A 20,776-nucleotide genomic window follows, 5' to 3' on the forward strand; every position below is an offset into this window, starting at 1 on the left:
ACTCCCCCCTCCTGGGTTGAGTCCTCCTGGGCCTTGCTGGTCCACGAAAGCTCCACTTTTCCACTAACTTCGAATTTGCCTTTGCCAAGGCTTGTTGGTGGAATTCCTGCACCGACACCCATCTGCGTTCACTCCAGCGTGGGACACCTTCTGCATCCAACAGGAACTCTTCTCCGGCTCCAGGGCGGCAGGGCTGACCTGTTCTTACTCACCGTCGACCAACTTCTGCAAATACAGCTGGGTAGATAGTAGCTCCTACTCCTCCAGGACTCCAATGACACTTTTGGACTTCGTCCCCTCTCTCCAGTCAATCAATTAATCAATCAAGGATTTATAGAGCGCACAAATCACCCATTAAGGTCTCACGGCACCTGGGAGGGAGCTACTGGTCGTAGAGCCATGTCTTGAGGCGCTTCCTGAATATCAAGAGGTCGGGTGTGCACTTGACATCTTTTTTGTAGACATCACTGACTTGGTTTATAGCCGTACTGTCCTTGCCACTGTATATCGTACTACTGGGGAGCTTCAGCCCTGGGTGGATTAACGGCACAAACAACAACGCACAGAAGTATTTGACAGCTTCCGTGAAATGTGTATTGCTAACATGATTTCTTCCTCCAGTAATAGAGTTAGAAATCCCCCTCACGTTGTAGTACCTGTGGCTTACAAATATCACACTTTGGTTGTCCAGTCCAAACCCTTGTCACCGTGTTCTCAGATCTAATTACACTGTCTTTAGGTGGCCAACACCCCTATATGTAGAAACTTGAGGAAGATAACCATACCGAGAACTGTTCACCAAATTCATATCTTTGCTTCCAGTTAGACAAGACTTCAGCAACTCCGTGAGCTGTTAAATGAACACCTCACCGGAGTGCACTGCAATCGGTAGCCAGCCAACACTGCCAGTAAGTAGATCTGCCATAATCGAGCCAGGGCAAAGAGACTGGGACATAGGCTGGGTTGGGGGTTGGGGAGGAACCTCTTTGACAACTGACAGTACCTGCTTTAAGCCTCATGTAAGGGGTCCCAGTGAAGTCTGAGAGCCAAAAAGACGCAATACATCTTATTGCTGTGTCACACATAGAAACAAAAAATAATTTAAAATATTTTAACAAGTGACAACTGAAAGTAACCAAGAAAGCTTAATACCCTTCATCCTACCACTGCAAAAATGACACAGGCTTTTAGGTAATAATTAAAACAAATCAGAAACACCACAGCACCCACAGCTAAGTCATCCCTGCCTTCCGTTGGAAACGAGAGTTGCACAGAAGTTCTTTATATGGCAGGAAGGTGGCACAAATCAGATTGAGAACACCTTGCATAGTTAAGATTTATAATCCGAATACCTGCAGAAGCTGGTTTAACAGTACATCCCTAAATCAAAGAGCTAGTCGTCCTGTCTGCAAGAACAGAGACGATCGGACTGCATTTGAAAAGTGCTAGCCAGTGCTGTCTAAATCGCCCTAAATCCACACCTGGAAAAACTAACTAGCTTCTCACCATAAAGAGGAACCCTTACAAGAGGCATTCATAACCTATGAAATAATCTACAGAACCACCTTACACTTCCTTACAGGTGTGTGTGGGGTGGGGGTTCAGGCCCTACCAACTGCACACAAGAACCCACCACACAAGTGTGTGCTGAAAAAGATGACCTTCAACAGCTCCTAAAACTAGAAGGCAGCTGCCTGACTCACCCCTCAATCTCAGATGCAGCAAAGTACTAGGAATACAGTATTTTTTCTGAAACCACTAAATGAAAACATGTTACATGACATTAAGATCTGAGATCAGTGAAAGGTGTGACTGGTAGAATACCATGGTCGACTGGGTCAGAAATGAGCACTGGTGGGAGTTAAACTTATGAACAGGCGTATTAAAAATAAAATTGATAGCTTTGCTGTCTGGAGCGTTGCCCTGGTGTGAAAGTATATGCCTTTGTGATCGGAAAGAATTGCATAAAGTGGGTGGACTGGTCTTAAAGGAACACCATCATTGTCGTCATGTTTATCTCGCTTTTGCCTCCTAGAATGGTGGGTTGGGAAAGATGCATATCTCACTTCTATCAGATCTTACCAAGCAGATTTCTCGAGATTATGGAGTTCTTCTGGAGGGTCCAGGAATAGCACTGAGGTAAGGAGCATTTTTGAAAAACAGTATGTGATTGTGCAACAGCTGCTGGCATTTTGCACTTATGAATATTCATCTTACAGTACTCTTCTCTAGAATGCTTCTGTCCCCTCTCCCTGATAATCCCCCGCGCTCCGTGTCTGATAGCTTTCTTTTCCTTCTTGATAGGCCTCTGCTTCACACCTCCCACCACACTCTGCAACCACATTCATCACTTCGGCTCCTTTGTATGTGTTGGGTCCCTTTCCTTCCCTTTTTACTTTGCATTGAACAGTAGGTTTCTCGTTGGTCCTTAACTATTTATTATCTTTTTTAATTATTTTTTACTTTCTTTTTTATTTTATTGTTTAGCTCTGTGGCGCTTAGTTCTTCTTGTTGCGCTTTTCACTTGAATCTTTATCGATTCAATTATAAAGTCAAATCTATTGAGCTGTTGTGTATGTGTCTCATATAAATTATGCCAAACCTCAGCACAATTTGCTACCTTTACATGACGAACACAAGTCAAAGTGTTGAAAGATCTGAAAATAGTTTGTATGGGACTTGAGAAAATGAAGTCTGGAATTCTATGCCTGGCTTTTCTGGTACGTTCTTCTGGTTTCAATTTAGAAGCTAAAGTGAAATCCTTATAGTTCCTATCTTATCCAAACATGTATGAGCGCACTTCCAAAAGGTCCTAGGCGCTGAAGCTCGTGATAGTGGATACACCACTTAAATCTTCTGTGCTACAGTCCCTGAGAGATGATGGCTTAGAAAACTGGTAGCTCCCAAGGAATTGCCACCAGGCAGTCAGCCGGCATCAGAAGCACCTTCCGCACCAAGAGTATAGTAAACTCGAAGGGATTGGCAGTCGACTTAGATTTATTCAGTTAGAGTACGTTCGTCACAGTGTTTTTCACTGGATGCTGAAGGTGATGTTTACTTGTAGGAGGAATCCAAAGGATACCATTTACTCAGCCAAAAGCCCCATGGCATTTTGTCTGATGATAGAGCTAATGCCTCATCAAACTCCTCTGAAGCTATCAAGTGATGCCTTCCCTTTTTTGTGTTACAGAGGGGGTCAGTTAATAGTTTTGCATTAACACGGACAAATGCTAGTGCTAAAGGCCTGTCCATCTTTAACTCGATTACAGACCGTACCTCAAAAGGTCTGTTGGCAAATACAGGCAAGACCCTTGTGGCTCTGCCTGTTTTTCAGCACAGCTTCTTATGCTGTGATAGAAACAACTTGTAAAAGGATCACAAACTGTGTCTCATAATCAGTATTCTTGTTCCATCGTAGATAAACATTTAGGTCTGAATATTTCCTGTACAGGCTTCTCGACACTTGGTTGTTCTGGCCCACTTATTAGGGTGAACTGAGATATAATAGAGCAGTTGATGCAATCCTTACCAGAAGCAAAGCAGCATGTGATATGTGACCATTTTAGATCATTATAGTTTTGCTGCAAGAATATTACTCTGAAGTGTAGAAAAAGGTATAGGCTTGCCTTTTGACACTAGTTTTTCATTTGGACAGTGTATGGTTAGTGTCTGAAGAAACCTGAGAGGAAAGGTGATGGGAACTCCAGCAATGTTGTCCTCAAATGTATACTTGAATATCAGTGCCCTAAAACTTGTGATAAGCATGTGCCAAGGTTTTATGGTTTCTTCATCTTTTAAGTCGCAGTTAACCTTTAGTTGCCGCCAGTCAGCAGTCTCATCCACCTCGGAACAGGAGGTAAAGGCAAGCTGCTTACTACAGAATAGACCACCCTAACGACAGGCATGTCGAAGCAGGAGCACTGCTGACCCAGGAAGCTTAAGAGCGAGGAGATACCAGCTACCTTGCATGGTTTTTTTCTCCACCAGAAATATGAAGCCACTTAACCCTCCTGCTGAATTACATGTTGTTTAAGGAGAGTCCAAATTCCGAAGACTGGAGGGGCAGTGTGCAGAGCATTGCTACAAGCAAGATGACTGCTTGCATCAGTAAACAAGAAGTGCGTGTTTACCCAGCTGCATTAGTATGCCGTTTTTAGTTGCAGAGGCTGTCAAAGCAAGCCTATGTTCAACAGTCCCTTTGACAGCACAGCATTTTTAAGCGCTTCGTTCAAAAACCTCATGAAGGCTTCAGGGAGGATGAACTTGTGAACATGAAATAAACACCACAGGCACAATCGTTATCTTATAATGTTCTGAAAATATTACCAGGCAAGGAGTGTGGGGCCATTCTACTCAAGTTGAGATTCAAAGGCTTACGGTGTGGAATGTTTCCTATCAGACGGCGCTTAGAATAGAATTTTCTTTCGAAATTAGGAGGCAAGGGAAGCAATATGTTATCATACCGTGTATGGTCATAAAATCACTGTATCGTATTAGCTTTTTTGAAGACCATTCATGGCTTGGGTTATGTGCTATCAGAAGAGGACTGGGGACTGCAACAACACAGCTACTGCTGCTTTGATCAGGCAGCTAGAGTGAAGATGGGGGTGGTAAAAATGTCTGGTGGAGACACAAGAGCTGTTTGCAGGGGAAGCAAGTTATATACAAATTGTCTGAAAGGGAGTTTCTGTCCCAGAAGGATGCCACCATGATTTCTGTGTGCCTGAAAAAAGCCAGGGTGTGCTGCCCGTGTCTATAGCAAGATATGCAAAGCAGCCATATGAAAGTCACAGTCTTCAAACATAACCATTTGGACATTGGTGGTCAGTCATTCCGTCCTCAAACCCTTAAACCACTATTGCTTTCACACTACCATCCTTTTAGCATGTATCACAATATTTGATGCTGAAGAAAGGGAATGTGGAATTCTAAAATGAACAGACTAGCCATCAAATACATTCACGAAATTCTTTTGTTTTTTTAAGGCACCCCAGACAAATCCAGAGTCTGTCTGCTTCAGTTGAAGCCCACCTCAAGTTCTCTGCATCAACATTCTAGGACTTAATAGAGTTTTGCTATCAACCCCCGATTGGTGGGTGAGGGCAGCAAAGTGAAGATAGCTCAGGGAAATTGTTTTAGAAGACAATCTTGCAAGTTTTTTTGAAGAGTCCACTAGATGGCAGTATCATATTAAAGCCCCTCCACTCCCTGTCAATGCCCTTCCCCCCCAGGTGAGTCAGGACAGGTGTGACAAATAATGTTATTTGGGGAGCGGGGAAGGTCTCTGAGGGGCCCCGGGACACACCATCATGTTCCCGTCATCTGGAAGCAGACATGCGTTCTTTTTCCCTGTCTGCACTGATGCTGGCAGGGAAGAAAGAAGAACAGATTGCTTCTGCCCAGAGGGAGAAGCATAATTAGCTGCTCCCTCTTCCAGGAGTAATGTCAGCTACCACAGCATGGAACCCGGTTGGGGCTGCTGGGGCCCTGTGATCCCCAACATATGGATGGTGGGTGCCAATGTGGACACCAGGGCATGCACCTATATTAAAGGCAGGCCTCGGGGATGGGGTCCATGGGACCTAATAGGCTCAGGTAGTGTCAGCGCAGGCCCCCTCCCCTTTAATACATATACGGCCCTGGGGGATGGGGTACCCAGGGCTTAATGAGACTGAGGGAGGGAGGCTGCACCGCCCCCTCCCATTTATAAGGAAAAAAGGGAAAGGCAGGTCCCCCAGGTTGGTGTCCCCATGGCCAAAATAGGCTGGGACAGAAGGGGCAAGACAGCACCCTCCCCTTTAAAATAAGTTTGGCCCTAGGGAATGGGGTCCCCAAGGCCTGATAAGGTTCAGTGAGGGGCCCTCCATTCCCCTTAATATATATTGTGTGGTCCCGGGAGATGGGGTCACTGAGGCCCAAAGGCCAACCCTATGCCATGTCGCTGAAGGCTCTGTACAGCGTAGGTTTGGCTGCCAGTGGCCCAACCCCCTGCCGTGCATGCCCAAAGGCCCTGCGCAGCTTGAATCGGACTACCTTTGGGGGAGGGTGGCCACAGGTCAGGCCCTGTGTCCAACCTCCTGCCATGCATGGCCAAAGGCCATGTCCATGGGGTTGGCCGCATGCAGGGGCCAACCCCCCCCCCCCCCCCCCCCCCCCCCCCCCCCATGCTGGCTGCATGCAGGGGTTGGCCAAGGTAACTATAACTTGCACCCTTGCCATGCACTCCTAATTACCCCACATTTCTGTGACCTCATTAATAATACTATTGCAACATCTGCAGTATAATTATTGATGTGTGAGTTTTAGTTATTTGAGATAAGTATCTGTCGAATTTCTGTGGTTATTAGGGTTTAAAACGTTATGTTGAGAGATGTATGTGTGTATGTATATATATATATATATATATATATATATATATATATATATATATATATATATATATATATATGAAAACAAACTGGTCCTGCTTCTGTCGCGCTCTTTCATGCTGGTGCAGGTGTGAGGAATGGACAATTTCCTCTCATAAATCCAAGAACAAACAGTCCAGGAGGAAGTTTTTTTTTTTTATTTTTTTATTTTTTATTGCAGTCAAAATTAAATCACCATCCTTCAACACCAACGCGTTTCGACCTGCTGGTCTTGATCAGAGTGCGGTGGTGAAGTTGCTTGCAACTAAACGATTAGGGTACCATAAACTGTGCCCTTCTCTGAAGGCCCCTTCCCCCTGGCACTCCACTGCCCAAATGAAGAGATTAGTTCACCCAAGGTGACCTCCATATTCCATCCTAGAAATTTTCGACTGTTTTTTTTGGGCCTTCATATGTTTTCTAACAGCCCTATTTCTGCAGAACGATTTTCCGTCAGAACCAACCATCTTTAGGGTAGACGGGACAGATATTCAAGTAGGGGGAAACATTTTTTTTTTTTTTTTTAATTCTTGACCGTATACATCAGACTATAGGACAGTTTCTCTGTTGCTAGAGTGAGGCAGAGATTTTGCACTTACAGTGTCACTGAAAAGGGTTCTGTCTTTTTTTTTTTTTTTTTTTCAGTCCTTTCATGTTAACTAGTACCATTGCTGGATCTCTGTGTGTCTTCCCCGTAGCGTCATTTATGTTGCTTAGTAATTCGTTACCGAAGGGTTTAATCTTTCCTCATTCAGTCTCTGCTTTACATCGCCAACACACATCTGAAGTTCCTGGGGAATATACTTTTCAGTTTAGGGTTCAGGTACCATCTCCTACTCAATTATATTCAGCCTCTCTGTGTTGGAAACTTTTGAAGCCACACTGGATGTTGAGCCAATGTTTAGGCTATTCTTTCTCACTAAATTCTCTTCTCAGTTCTGTTTCTATTGAGTTTGATAAGACCAGCTGTCCTTGTAGCAATCTTCCAACAAAAGTTGGTATAGTTTTGTTGTGAGGCCCTTAGATGTTTCATGTGTCGTTAGTAACTTCTCAAACAGGGTTAAGGGACTGTGCATTTCCCAGCATCTTATCTAAATATATTTTGTTCCGTCAGTTTTGTTTAGGTGGAACTCCCTTCTGCAGTCCCCAAACGAGCCCAGTTATCAGGGCTTTTCTGAATTGCAAGAGGTCCGTCAGGGATCTGATGGGACCAGGAAGCAAATTCCCGATTTGGGCTGCTCTCACCATAAAGGCACGTCCGCCATGTCTGGTCTTCCTGACTTTCAGAATGCACACAAGGTTGGCAGTGGCAGAAAGAAGCCACCTCCCCGCGTAGTATATTTTTAGTCTGTTTTCTAATGGCACTGGCCACTGCCCTGGAGGGCTCTGAAAACCGTACAAAGAGATTTAAAGACTATGCGCTGGCGCAACGGAAGCCAATGCAGATCTTTCAACGCCATAGAGATAGATGTCCTCCTGGGTCTATTTAAAGCCAACTTGGCAGCAGTGACCTGCACTCTGTACAGTCTATTTAGAAGGTTCTCTGGTGCAGCTAACAAAAGGGCATTACAATAATCCAGCCTTCTCAAAATAACACTGCGAACATTGAGTGTTTTAGCAGAAGGGGGCATCAGCGTGAGAATCGTCCAGAGACCTCGAAGTGGTGAAAAACAGGTGCCTCTTACTTTGTCCACATGTGTTTCCATGGACAGCTTACTGTCAAACATAACCTCTCGGTTACGAACTGATGCAGAAGAGGTTAACTCTACATCAAAAGGCCAGCAATTCGATGGGATTGCAGTCGGCTCTTTGCTTGCGGAACAACACTGGAGCTCGGTTTTATCTCCGTTAAATTTAAGACAATTAAGATTGAGCTAGCTGATGACATTGTTCATACAGTTATGAAAAGCAGTGACAGACGCTGGTTGACTGTTGTTCGAAGGGGCCATCAGTATTTTTTTTTTTTTTTTTTTTCCCTTCCTAGTCTAGCTCGATACCACCCCCCAAACCCTTTCATTTTCACAGCAGTGATTCCACCCAAACAAGAAATATAATGGCCTTTCAGTTTGTTATTATCTGAAATTTAAAACTGGGCCAGTTAGTGTTAGTCAACGTTTTAACAGATCTAGTAATATCAATTCCCAAATATTTGATCAGGGTTTTGACCCATTGCATTGGACAATGAATCCTCAATTAGATCTTGCTGTCTCTTGGAATAGATAGGCTTAGTACCTCCTATTTGTCCTTATTCATTTGAAATCCTGATGCTTTTTCGAAGTCTCCCAGGCATTTCATGACCACAGTTAGAGATCTCAAATTCCATTATTGGAAGGAGGAAATAGTCTTGAAACAGGCTTATTTTTAGTTATTTCCACCCGAATTAGACCACCTGGATAAACAGGTGAGATCTGATAAGCCCTGCTAGGGCCACAATTACAAGGACAAAGAATATGAATTACAGGGGAAGCCCTGTTGTGTGCCCCTAAACAGCATGAATGTTTCAGGTGACACACCATTAACTTGGATTCTTACCTCCAGTTGGACATAGCAAAACTCTGTTTATATTGGGGCCTAGACCTAGGCTTAGTCATGCCCTGAAGAAGTCCCAGCTCACACCATCAGACATCAGGAGAGCAGGGACCCCCTCTCTTTTTTGCATTTATTGATCACATAGCCTACGTTACTCACATTGTCAGCCCCCTGTCTTTCTATAACAAAACCCACTTGATCTTGGTTCAGCCAGGATGGGCAGAAACTTATTTAGACACTCTACAAGTTTTTGTGTGAAGACCTTAATGTCCATGCTCAGAAGGGCCACAGGCCTGTATGATTTGCTGTCTTCACGTTTCCCTGGTTTTGCGACCACCGCTACCTCAGCTTCCCTCATAGTAGGGGTAATGCCTCCTGCTTTGTGGAAAGTGTTGAACAGTTCAAAATGAAAGCCCAGCAAAAGAAGTGCAAACTGTCTATAGAATGCCACAGTGAGGCGATCCCCACTAGAGTCTTGTTCGGTTGCATGTATTTTAAAAGCACGTAGAACCTCCTGTGTGGGGATTGGTTTGACTACTTCTGTTTTCCAAACTGGAGGCTAGATGGCACGTGTACCCTGTTCTGAAAAGTCAAGATAGCCTTCTGTTTCTCCTAACCTGAAGTGTATAGGGTTTTATAAAACGTGAGAACTAAATCCTGGTTTCCCTTTTCACTAGTGACTTTTATCCCACCCTGAGATCATAGTTTTTGCTGTGAGTTCCATCATCTTTTGAGCCCTCAGTTTGTTGGCAAGAATTTTAGCAGAGTTGTTGCTCTTCTTTCAAACCTTTTGCTTCAACCTCAGTAAAAATGCTTCTGCCTTGCCAATTCTATGGACTCTCAGTTGGCCATTATGTGCGTCCCTTCCCTTTACCTTCTTATGGAGGGATTACGTTTGTGTTCTCTTTACGCTTTCTCGACGTCCACTCAGAGTTTGTGTTTGCTAAGGTGTGCCTTTCTACATATATTTGCCATTATAGAGGTGGCTGCTTCCCCTCAAGATAGCTTTAAAGGTGTTCAGATTTGTGCCCTGTGATGTATCTTTTAGGTTGGTTTTGCTGAAATATTCCCTAGTGTTCTGGCAGAGCTCTTCTGCCCACCTGATCCCAAGTGGCGTATGTCAAATCTGTGGCCTATATAAGTATCTAAATGCTGTAAAATGATGCAAAACCATCTTTATCCCATACAAATGTTCCAAATTTGAATAATCCTGTATCGAATGGTGACACTACTCATGGTGGAAGTAGCACTGTTTAAGAAACTGATAGGTTAAAAGTAAAGCAAGTGACTCATTACAAGGTTCCCATTGGCTATGCTTACTGCTAACAACTTTTTCTCCTTCAGCTGTGCTTTAGAAGTCTAGAAGCACAAGCCATCCCGGCTGCGTCTAGTGTTTACTAGCAATAATTTCACATTGTTTTCTAAAACGTTGCACTGTTTCTTTAAGATTTATTTTGGGAAAGCATGCAGTGTCAGTTAATGTGCGTGGTCCTTTTTCTTTTCACGTAGGGGGCTCTTCATTATTGATCCAAATGGCATTGTGAAACATTTGAGTGTGAACGACCTCCCAGTTGGCCGCAGTGTGGAAGAAACCCTGCGCCTGGTGAAAGCCTTCCAATACGTGGAGTCGCATGGCGAGGTGTGCCCTGCCAATTGGACCCCAGATTCCCCAACGGTATGTAATGTAATGGAGTGGCTGAGCAATGCTAGAGGTTTCAGAATGCTGTTGGCAGTATCTTTGTTGGTAGGAGCATCATGAAAGTGTGAAGGTTCACAACACCAATAGATCCAGAGCAATGTAACACGCTGAACAGAAAACAAATGCAGGATGAGATTGGTATCTCAAAATGGTGGGGCTTTGGTCTTGATCTATGCAAGCTTTATGAATCGCTCATGCACACAAAATCTCTGAAATAATACTAATTGGATACACCATCTTTACACCCCTTAAATTGTATTTGTTTATTGAATCTATTATAGTTTTTTTTTTGTGTGTTTTTTTTTTATATTTTTTGTTTTTTTTTAGCAAAATCGTCGTACAAAACATATCCATACAAAACATGTCCAAACAGAACCAATGAACAAATTATACAGGCAGTGATAGTCCGTGGTCTTGTTCCAGAAGTGGAAGAGGCAGATAAAAGTTGTTTGTCATTTTTAAAATGTTTTTATTAAGGCTTTCCGAAATAATTCGGCAGTGGAGTACTTGTACCAAGTTAAAGATGTAGTGTGCTAAAGTCCAAAACATTACTAAGCTATGAAGCCGTGATGCACTATTATACGACTGAGGATAAGCGATCTCCATCTTCATATATCAGCACTAGAACATTTTCTCTGCTCACATATTCCAGGATATGTGCTATTAACAGTCGCCCACTCGCTAGCAGCAGCGTTTTAGATTCAGAAAGTACTTGATTAAGCAACTATAATGTGTTCTCATCTGAGAGATAGCCTACCATAAAGCATAAAGAGAGCAACTGTGTCGAGGGGATTAGGAGTGTGTATCCCCATGGAAACTACAATGCAGAGCATTGTAGGGGTATTCAGCCCTCTGCCTTAGTGAAAGCTGTGAGAATTTTCACCCATAGGTATGCAATGGGTTTCCTACGAATCCACTGCAGTTTCTCAGCTCCTATTACGACGCCCTCCCCCAGGTCTCCACCTCGTGCTTCCATCTGCTGTGAGGTGGACGTTCCAGCGACTGCCAGTGTCACACTGTATCCCTACGAGCAATAACCAGGGCCAGGTCTAAGAATCTGTTGCCCACTTTTTTACTTCGCTGTCGTGTATAAGAATGCATATCTCTAAAGTGTGTAGTTTGCATCTCCTCGAAGTGTGCTCCAAACCCCAACTACCTTAGCTCAGTGCTTCAGCACTACAGGGCAACTCCACACCACGTGGATAAAATCCGTGTCTGTCTGGGCACAGTCGGGGCAGCGTATGGTCTCTCTTTGCATCATAATATTTAGCCCATGTGGAGTAAGGTAAGTCCGATGTAAAAAGTGTGTATTTGTAGCGTTTGTTCAGAGATAACCTGTGTACCCGCTCATGTCCTGCTTACATTCCTTTCTTACGAACAGTCTATGCAAATATGTTTCCCATCGGGTTTATAATGCAGGTAAATTGCCTGTCCTCATGCACACGTTAGTTCGATAAATCCGTGAGACGAGTCTGCGTCCACCCCCTAAAGTCACCCAGGTTTGCAGCAAGTCCTGCGTGGGCTGCTCAGTGGAGCCCGCCTATCAAAGACTGATTATCAATATCATAAGTGCGGCAGTGTTGGGAATTCCATCGATGGAAGCCATATCCCCATCCGGCTCATCGAACTTGTGAGCCCTGCCTTCTGCGTAGCAGTCTCCCACTGTAGCCCACTTTCGTCCTGCATTTCGGGAAGAAGCCTTCTCCAGTTGTGGGTAAGCCAACCATTAGAAGTGCTGGCACAGTCGGCGGGCGGTGCGATGTCTTTCGGAACACAGATGTAGAGCATCGAAGTGCTAGGCTAAGCAGCTGAGGGTGCTGAGACGCTTTCAGCTGCACGCCACAAGGGCACGCCTGTGGCATGGGTATCCCACCTCCCCAACTCCACTGTGTTTGTTAGAGCAAAAATGAAAACAGACCTAGACTAGATGCCCATCTAACAGCACACAGGTCAGAAGCTCAGAAGAGCGAACATGGGATGGTTTGTGGTGAAGTCAGAGCAAGCATGCTAAGGGAGACCATAGGAAACAGTTTTGTGAAATTAGGTAGGGAGGAGAACGGTAATTAAATAAAATACTTAAAAATGGGATGGGAATTACAACATAGAAGAAAGATAGCGAGAATAGGTGCTGTAGATAAGAGCGTATAGGTGAGTGAGTCACAACAAAGGGAATGTAAGGATTCTATGTAGACTTCAGGTGAGTTGAGATAATTGGACAGACCTACATATAGTGAAGAGCAGTTGTTTTGGAAACGAGTAAAAAGTACAAGTTTAAGGGAAGAGAAAGGAATGAATGATTCGATTTTTATGAATGTTAAATAATTTGAATCAGCAAGATGTAATAACCGAAATAAACCGAGGAGCGAAATTGAGGCAAATTGACGATAAAACCAAGATTACAAACAGAAAGAAAACACGATATGCGGATAGGTTAAAAAAACAAAAATTAATGGTGGGTGAGATTAGCCAGAAATGAACAGAACCTCGGTCTTCGTGGCATTAAGTTTTAGAAAAATGATTAGCCACTCAGTCATAAATGAAGGAAAGATAAGAGGGACACGTCCCAAAAAGGAGGTAAAAAGGAAGAAAAAGAGAATAAACTATGGAATTTGTCTGCATAAAACTGTGATTGCAGGCTATCGGTCTTGATGATAAAAGACAGAGGGATGGTTTAGAGAGGGAAGTGGGGGCCAAGACCAAAACCAAGAGGCATCCCAATTTAAAGAGGCTAAATAGCGGGCACAATACCATTCCAAAGGACAGACAAAGAACGATTTTATTGGTAAGATGAAAACCAGGACTAAATAGATACAAAGAATGAAAGGAGACCAAAAGAATAGTACAATCAAGTGTGGAAAGTAGTAGTAGATTGTTTGCTCTTAAACAGAGATCTCTTGTATGAATAACATACACTTTTAGAAAGCTGACCACTGAGAGCCACATCATATTCTCTGCACCACTACCACTCCTTGCTTCCAAGCCATTAGATCATTTCTGGGAGGGAAGAGTGATGAGATGGTAGCCATGCTGATGGGCAAGTGTCCCTGAACATTTATGAATCCCAACCATAAACCCACCCTTCCCGACCTCTGCTTGAGAACTAGAGACTGCAGTTCCTGGAGTAGAAAGAAAGGAGGCACGCTGGCTTTGAGTGAGGGATTGATTATACTTGTCAACTTTGAGGTGGATAATTATTGTGAGGAGATGCAAAGTGAGCTGGAGATTTTTCTTAATACATGAGTTATTGAGCAGCAAATAAGGTAAGGTGACATTGCAACAATGATACATTTTCAGCAAAACCATGTCTGGGGTGTTTTGTCTAGTAAGCTAGTCTACCACTGATGTGAAGTTTCCCTTCATGTAGCAGTGGAGAATGGACAAGGGGATTTAGGTTACTGCAAGTTCTAAATGTGAGGGAGGCTTCAAAGTTTAGTGCTCTTTGGATCTTGAACCTACAATGTTTTAAATTAACTTGAACAATGTTTGCACAAGTAACATTTGTCCTGTCTCTGGTCTCGTGCTTGCAGATCAAACCTAGCCCGGAAGGCTCCAAGGAGTATTTTGAGAAGGTGAACTGATGGTGTCCAGACTGGCTCACCACACTGCTGATGAAGACTGTCGGGTGCTGCTGAAAGAACCAGATCTCCATAGTGAAGGAGTTGTTCCTATCTCTAGGGAGAGCATTAGGCAATGAAGCAACGCCTTACATTTCATTTTCACTTTGAACAATAATGTCAAACGAGATTTGATTTTCTGTGACCGCCAAGTATATGGCTGATATATTTTATGTTAATTAAGGATCATGATTACCATTAGTCTGGCTCCCACGTTTCAAATAAAAGTGGTGCACATGGAGTTCTTACAGTTGCCTAGAGATTACTACTGTATGTTGGAAGTATTTCGCAGATTTACCTTCAGTGTACAAAAATGATTTATTTATGTGTTTAATGCCCAACACTCTGATTGTGGCGGCAAAGGTGTAGGGGCCACGTCCTTCCTTAATTTCCAGACCACAAGAACGGATAGTGTAAAGGCTGAGCTGTGTTTAGCTAGAGAGCTGTTTACATGTGCTTTCTGCGGCTTCTCTAAGTGAATCTAGCTGACAGTAGGTAGGCTTTGTACAGGAAATGGAGAAGTGACTGGAAGAGCAACTGCAGAATGAGGATGTCACGGGAGCGGAGAAAGAGATTGAGAAAGAGGACATCAGCAAAAGGGTGAGTTGAGGGTCCTGGAGTGATTGATTTTAAAGTGAATGGGGATATTAAGTCAATCAATCAGATACTTTATTTGATTAAAAAAATATCATAAATGTATGACAGCTCAAAATTCTTCAAATGTGTTTTTTAAATCAATAATAAATACATTAAAACTGCATGCTTTTACGATATCAAGTAGTACATTTCAACAAATATCCCACAGCCACACATATATAAGGATCACATGGCGTTGAAAGGAAAAACAAAGCAGGCCTATATAATCTAAAATTATACCTTTTCAAAGCTGGCGAAATAATAAAATAGTATATTCAAAGTAAAAATTACAGAAAAAAAATAAAATGTCAAAGCCTTTGGGGAGAAACATTGTCGCACGGGCAAACAGAAACAGTTGAATTCCTATACTGGCCGAAAGGGAACGAAACAGAGAAGACTCCGTATAGTGCAGAGTCTAAATCTCAACAACAGTGCATGTTCCCACTGGTCAGATATAAACTGCAAATACAGTTCAATACCAGCGAAGGCTAACAAAGCAATACATTGCCTATTGGTAGGCTTTTTAAGTTCGACCTCTTCCCTCAAATGCCGGCTTTCATCATTGAAAATTCACCTTAACCACTGCAAGTCAGATTTGGTAATGCTTTTAGGGTCGTTAAAAAGGGAACGCGTACTCAAACGAAAAAGCCTGATTTATCATAGGCAAGCTAAGAATATGCCTACCCTTAACACAATATATGCAGTCCTCGATTACTTGTTTGTTTAAGGTGGCCTTACTATTATTCCAGATTTGCAGCTAAAGTCTCGGAGCATCATGTCCTATACGGCCTATATGGTAACTTAAACCACTCTCCTCATAGCAACAAAATGGGGACAACAAGGGGCCTGAGATAATAACCTTTGATAGAAGCAATTTTCTTTTATCTGAAGACAAGTGCCCATTGTGAACCCCCAAATACCAGCAACATAAGTATCCACTGGCGCACACTATGAATTATACATTTCAAGAAAGGCCACTCTGTTTGCCCCGACTAGCGGAATTAGATCGAAGAAGGCACCAAGCGCCTGTGAGTATCTGAGACACCTCGCAGTGATATTAGTGCTCAAAGTTCCGTTTGAGTCAAAGTAGACAGAATATTACCATTACAGCTCTCAGATTTTGTTTTTAGCAAAACAAGCCATAATGTCTGAGCTAGTAACACATCAGCAGCCTACAGTAATGCTGGAACATGCTGTTGACTTATCTGTGGAACATCCTGTCCACTTTAAATCAGATGTCAATTAAGATAATTTATATATCGGATAAATTATATGTGCACTAAAATACATCCCTAGCGAAACACCCTTCCCGCCCCCGCCCCCGCCCCCCCTCAAGTAGACCAAACAGCTCACTGCACTCTCCGTTTGGACCAACACTATCCCTTCTTGATAGATTTAAGTGGAAAAAAGTGCAAAACGTTGACCAAAGCAGGATCCAGACCCCTGTCATAACAAATGGCAACATTTAGAACGGTTAACCCAGTCAAGGATGCTGGAAAGGTCTATGAAGGCTAGCTACAGCGAACAGTGCCTGACTACCACATATTAACTTATGAGGAAATTGAGATTCGGGCCCTGCTACGTTATACCCATGCCCTCCCAAAAACAAATATACTGACAAGAACAAAAAATATTTTGATCGTGGGTCTGATATATAATTCAATTAAAAATTACTCCCAGAGAGTTTTCACAGATGTGTCAATGAGGGAAATAGGACGATAATAGCGGGGATCGAATCTGTTGCCTCTTTTTGAAAATCGGTATGATCACAGGCCCAGGACACAGGTAAAGTTAATAGTCAAGCAATTAAAAGATTAGTAAGTAAGGGAGACCATATATCCAGGTTGCCCTTAAATAAATTGGAACTGTAGCCTAGGAGCTTTGTTGGTGGGATAATTCCAAGAGGACAGTAATAACTTCCTCTGTGTTAAACTTTATGCATGTGTACTGGGCACATCCAACAAAAGCCTTTTTTTTTTTTTTTTTTTTTTTTTTTTTTAGTACCATTTATTCATATGATATACTGTTAAAAAAAAGTTGTACCCAACACACTGCTGTAATGTGCAAACTAAATGGGGTCTAGCTGCAAGAGTTGCTTCTAATATGGTTTACAGTGGCCCAAAAGAGCTTTGCATCTTTGATTCAATTAGGGTGCGTAAATCACTGGGGCAGATCTTCCTCTCACAGAAGGCACTTTTGTAGCTGACCCTACATCTGCTTTCACCCAGGTTTCTTAGTCTAGTGTGCAAGGCAATTTGGCAGACAGCAACCACCTACTCATTGAGACACCTGTAACAAGGTTTAATAAGCAGAAGTCTTTCCTTCGTCCATATTTCTATGAAAGACCTGACCAGTATCCTGTGCTTCAGCGAGGCAGAGCTTAACCGCCCTCCTGTTAAGCCTAGTTAAAGTTGTCAGGAGGATTGCCGGTTATGAAGCTTCCAAACAAATCAGTATTATTCTTTGGGAGCATGGCGCAGTGGATCCAGGCCAGATTGGGATTTGAGAGCTGGGAAAATAAACTGACAGGATGAAGGTTTTACGATCCTTAATTTGCAGATCTACAGCCTGACTATTAACAACCCGGCTAATCGGGGAATCTAACAACAAATATGATCTATATTGGATACACAGCCTCTACCAGCGCAGCTGAACACTAACCAGGTCCCTTTCCATAATGAAATCACCCAGTTCGAGGCCTTTCGTATTGGATCCAGAGGATGGATAGGCTAGCACACAATTGGCCCTGGTCAAAAGCTACCTAAGTTTAATGCAGCATTAAAATCCCCACAAATTGACTGCCAGGATCCTTATCTGCTCCAGAGAGCGTTCCCAGACCCTTCACATTACTTAGCTGGAGAACTGGGCCGTCCAACTGGAGACGCGAACAGAGTGCGCAGCCAAGCGAAGTAGTGGCCAGACAGCTCCTACTGATCTGAGAGGAGAACCATGACCACTCTCTGGAGGCGGCTAAACACCTTTGGCGAGCGGCCAATGCCAGGATGTATGGATGGGGGGACAAAAACAGGAAGCTGCTTTACTGGTTGGCTTCCCACCATCAATCATCTAGCATTATCCCCAAAATATTCTAATAGGTGAAGAAAATGGGGAAGCCATTTCCTCGCTGGGGGCGGGGAAGACTCCTGGGCCCAACGGGTTCCCGTTGGAATATTATAAAGTGTTCCTGGGACAACCTGGTACAGCACCTTACAGCCTTATACGAGGAAGTGGATCGACTGGACTCCATTCCGGATTTAGATCTCGCTACTATTGTGGTGCTTCCCAAAACTCAACCACCGTCGCGTAATGTGCTGATTACAGGCCAACATCCTTTATTAATAGTGAATTGAAATTTATGCCACAATTCTTGCCTCGTGTCTTAAAAGGGTACTACCGCTGCCGATTCACCCAGGTCAGTGTGGATTCATTGCCAACCGAAGCATGCAGCACTGTATATGTCTTTTACACATCATCCTAGCTCGGCGCCACCAGTTGCCCCAGAACCTAGCCCGTCTATTTATTGATTTTGAAAAGGCCTTCGACACTGTTGACTGGAGATTTCTCTTCCTTGTATTACAGCGTGCAGGTTTGGGGCAGAGATTCCACCAACTAGTCCATGCCTTATATGCCAACCCCACGGCCCAAGTGCAAGTCAGCGGTACCCTAACCTCTATATTTCCTGTCCGCCCGGGAAGGCGACAAGGCTTTGCCCTGGCCATTAAACCTTTGGCATAACTGATTAAAATAGACCTGCTATATCGCGGTTGGAATTGGGGAACAGCCTCTGAAGACCGTGTGGCCCTGTATGTCAACGATGTTCTGCTGTATATGAGGGAGCTCAGTGAAAGTGGCCCAAGGAGCTTTCACTTCCTGCGTTGCTATGAAGAGGCCTCGGGGCTCTAAATGAACCCTGCCAAATCGGTGTTGGTGCCCCTAACGCTGTCGCAAGACTGATGTGATTGGCAGGGGGTGGTGCCCATTTGCCGGCTGAGCTTTAAATACCTTGGTATATGTGTGGCCCTCCTTCCAGAACTCACATAGACCCTAAATCTGACACCATTACGATCCCGAATCAAGGCGTATCTACAAAGATGGCAAGTATTGCCGTTAAACATCCTGGGCCGCGTGGCCTTATATAAAATGATGGCCTGCCTTTTTATATGTGCTCCAAAATTTTCCTTTTTTGATTCCACGTTCCTCGTTCCAGACACTGGAGAGAACTACCTCATTCCTCTGGAAGGGCGCGAGACACCAGATAGTACTACAGCATTGCCGGAGGGGGGAGGAGGTTATGATGGCGGGGATGAGTATGGCTAACCCATACCTGTACTACTTGGCGACACAACTCCTGGTGGTGCATGACTGGTTTAATGGGGGGGGGGGGGGGGGGGGGTGGAGGGGGTTGGACGGACATGGCCTATCAGTTTGAGTTAAACACACTCGTATTTCCACGTACTCTAGGTCTTCTTTATGGCTCACCGCTTCCCCAAGACATGGATCCAGTGACCAGGGCTGTCTTTCTTGCTTGGCGAGCAGCACTGCAACATACTCAGTGGAGCAATGTCATCACCCAACAGACTCCATTGTGGCACGGCATATGGCTGAGCGAATCGCCCACATTGGGGGGGTTTGCAAAATGGGACCTTCTGGGCATTTCGCACCTAGGGGGCGTATGGGTGGGGGATGCCATGCCATGCGATCCTTTCATGATTTCCAATCTGACTTTCAATTCTCCCACATGCAGTTCTTCAGATACCTCCAACTCCGGCATGCCCTGGGCAAGCACTTTTCCCACACAGACTCCGTGCCGGAATACAGTCCACTACAGGCTAAGCTGCTAATGGGAGTCTTGGGGAGGAAAAAAGGAATATCCCAAATCTACAGGATGTTAATTAACAACACTCCAGGTAACCTATACCATATCAGGAACAAATGGGAGGGCTGGTTTTGAGACCCATTGAAGAGAAAGACTGGGTGGAAGTGCTAATGGCACCCAAAATATTGTCTGTGTCTGCAAGACTGCGTGTGGTGCAGCTGTACTTTTTGTATGGGGTGTAACTATTCCCTGACCCGCTCTATCGGGCAGGTCTTCGCCCTTCTGCTCAATGCCCATGGTGTGCAAGGAACTCATCAGACTTCTTTCATATGGTCTGGACATGCCTGCTAATACAGGTGTATTAGGGTAAGATAAATTGCTAATTGAATGTAGTGCTGGGAAGTGAACAACAGATGTTCCCAAAATTGGTCCTGTTGGGCACGATGGAGGAGTTGGAAGGCACAAGAGCTGACCGCACGTTTGTTGGCACTGCCATGCTGGTGGCCAAGAGAGACATTGCAGCCACCTGGAACTCCCCCAAGGGGCCGTCCTTGCAGAAATGGAGGCGCAGAGTTGACTGGTGTGCAAACCAAGAAAAATCATTCTACGAGGCGAGGGGCTGTCCCCATAAGCACACGAAAATGTGGGGGGATAATAGTTGGGTCTTCTCCTGTGAATGAACACAACTGTGTATCTCTACTGTATAACAATGTTGTGGATCTGTCATATGGTTAAAAGATATAAGTATGACTAAGCTGGCTGTGCAAGGCCTTACCTGTGCAATGTTTTTCTCCTCCTTTTTCTTCTTCCCCCTTCTTCCTTTCTTTCAACAGAACCAATAAAATTGTTTTTATAAAAAAAAAAATCCCCACAAATTAGGGCATGACTAATTCCGTGGGCACCTGTTCTGGGAAAGGACAGTATCAACGTTCTCAAACAGTTTACCAAAATTAACAATATTTGAGTAGGAAAAATCTTTATAAAAATTAAAAATACAGACTGAAAAATTATTACAGCATTCAGTAATTATCACCTGAGTAGCAGTATAGATCAAACTCATCTTGGCATTTAAGGA

The 20,776-nt window shown here is 43.9% G+C and overlaps 1 protein-coding gene across 2 annotated transcripts in view; it reads left to right on the forward strand.

Moving 5' to 3' along the window:
* Positions 1-14,490, forward strand: part of PRDX3 (peroxiredoxin 3) — a 54,527-nt gene extending 40,037 nt beyond the window's left edge. For both annotated transcript variants that reach the window (XM_069239237.1, XM_069239239.1), the window contains exons 5-7: positions 2,036-2,139; positions 10,446-10,611; positions 14,163-14,490. In XM_069239237.1, the coding sequence (XP_069095338.1) occupies positions 2,036-2,139; positions 10,446-10,611; positions 14,163-14,213 (321 nt within the window). In that variant the 3' untranslated portion in view covers positions 14,214-14,490. The remainder of the gene's footprint in view (positions 1-2,035; positions 2,140-10,445; positions 10,612-14,162) is intronic.
* Positions 14,491-20,776: the final 6,286 nt, after the last annotated feature.

Source organism: Pleurodeles waltl, chromosome 6, assembly GCF_031143425.1.
Source record: "Pleurodeles waltl isolate 20211129_DDA chromosome 6, aPleWal1.hap1.20221129, whole genome shotgun sequence".
Lineage (NCBI taxonomy): Eukaryota > Metazoa > Chordata > Amphibia > Caudata > Salamandridae > Pleurodeles > Pleurodeles waltl.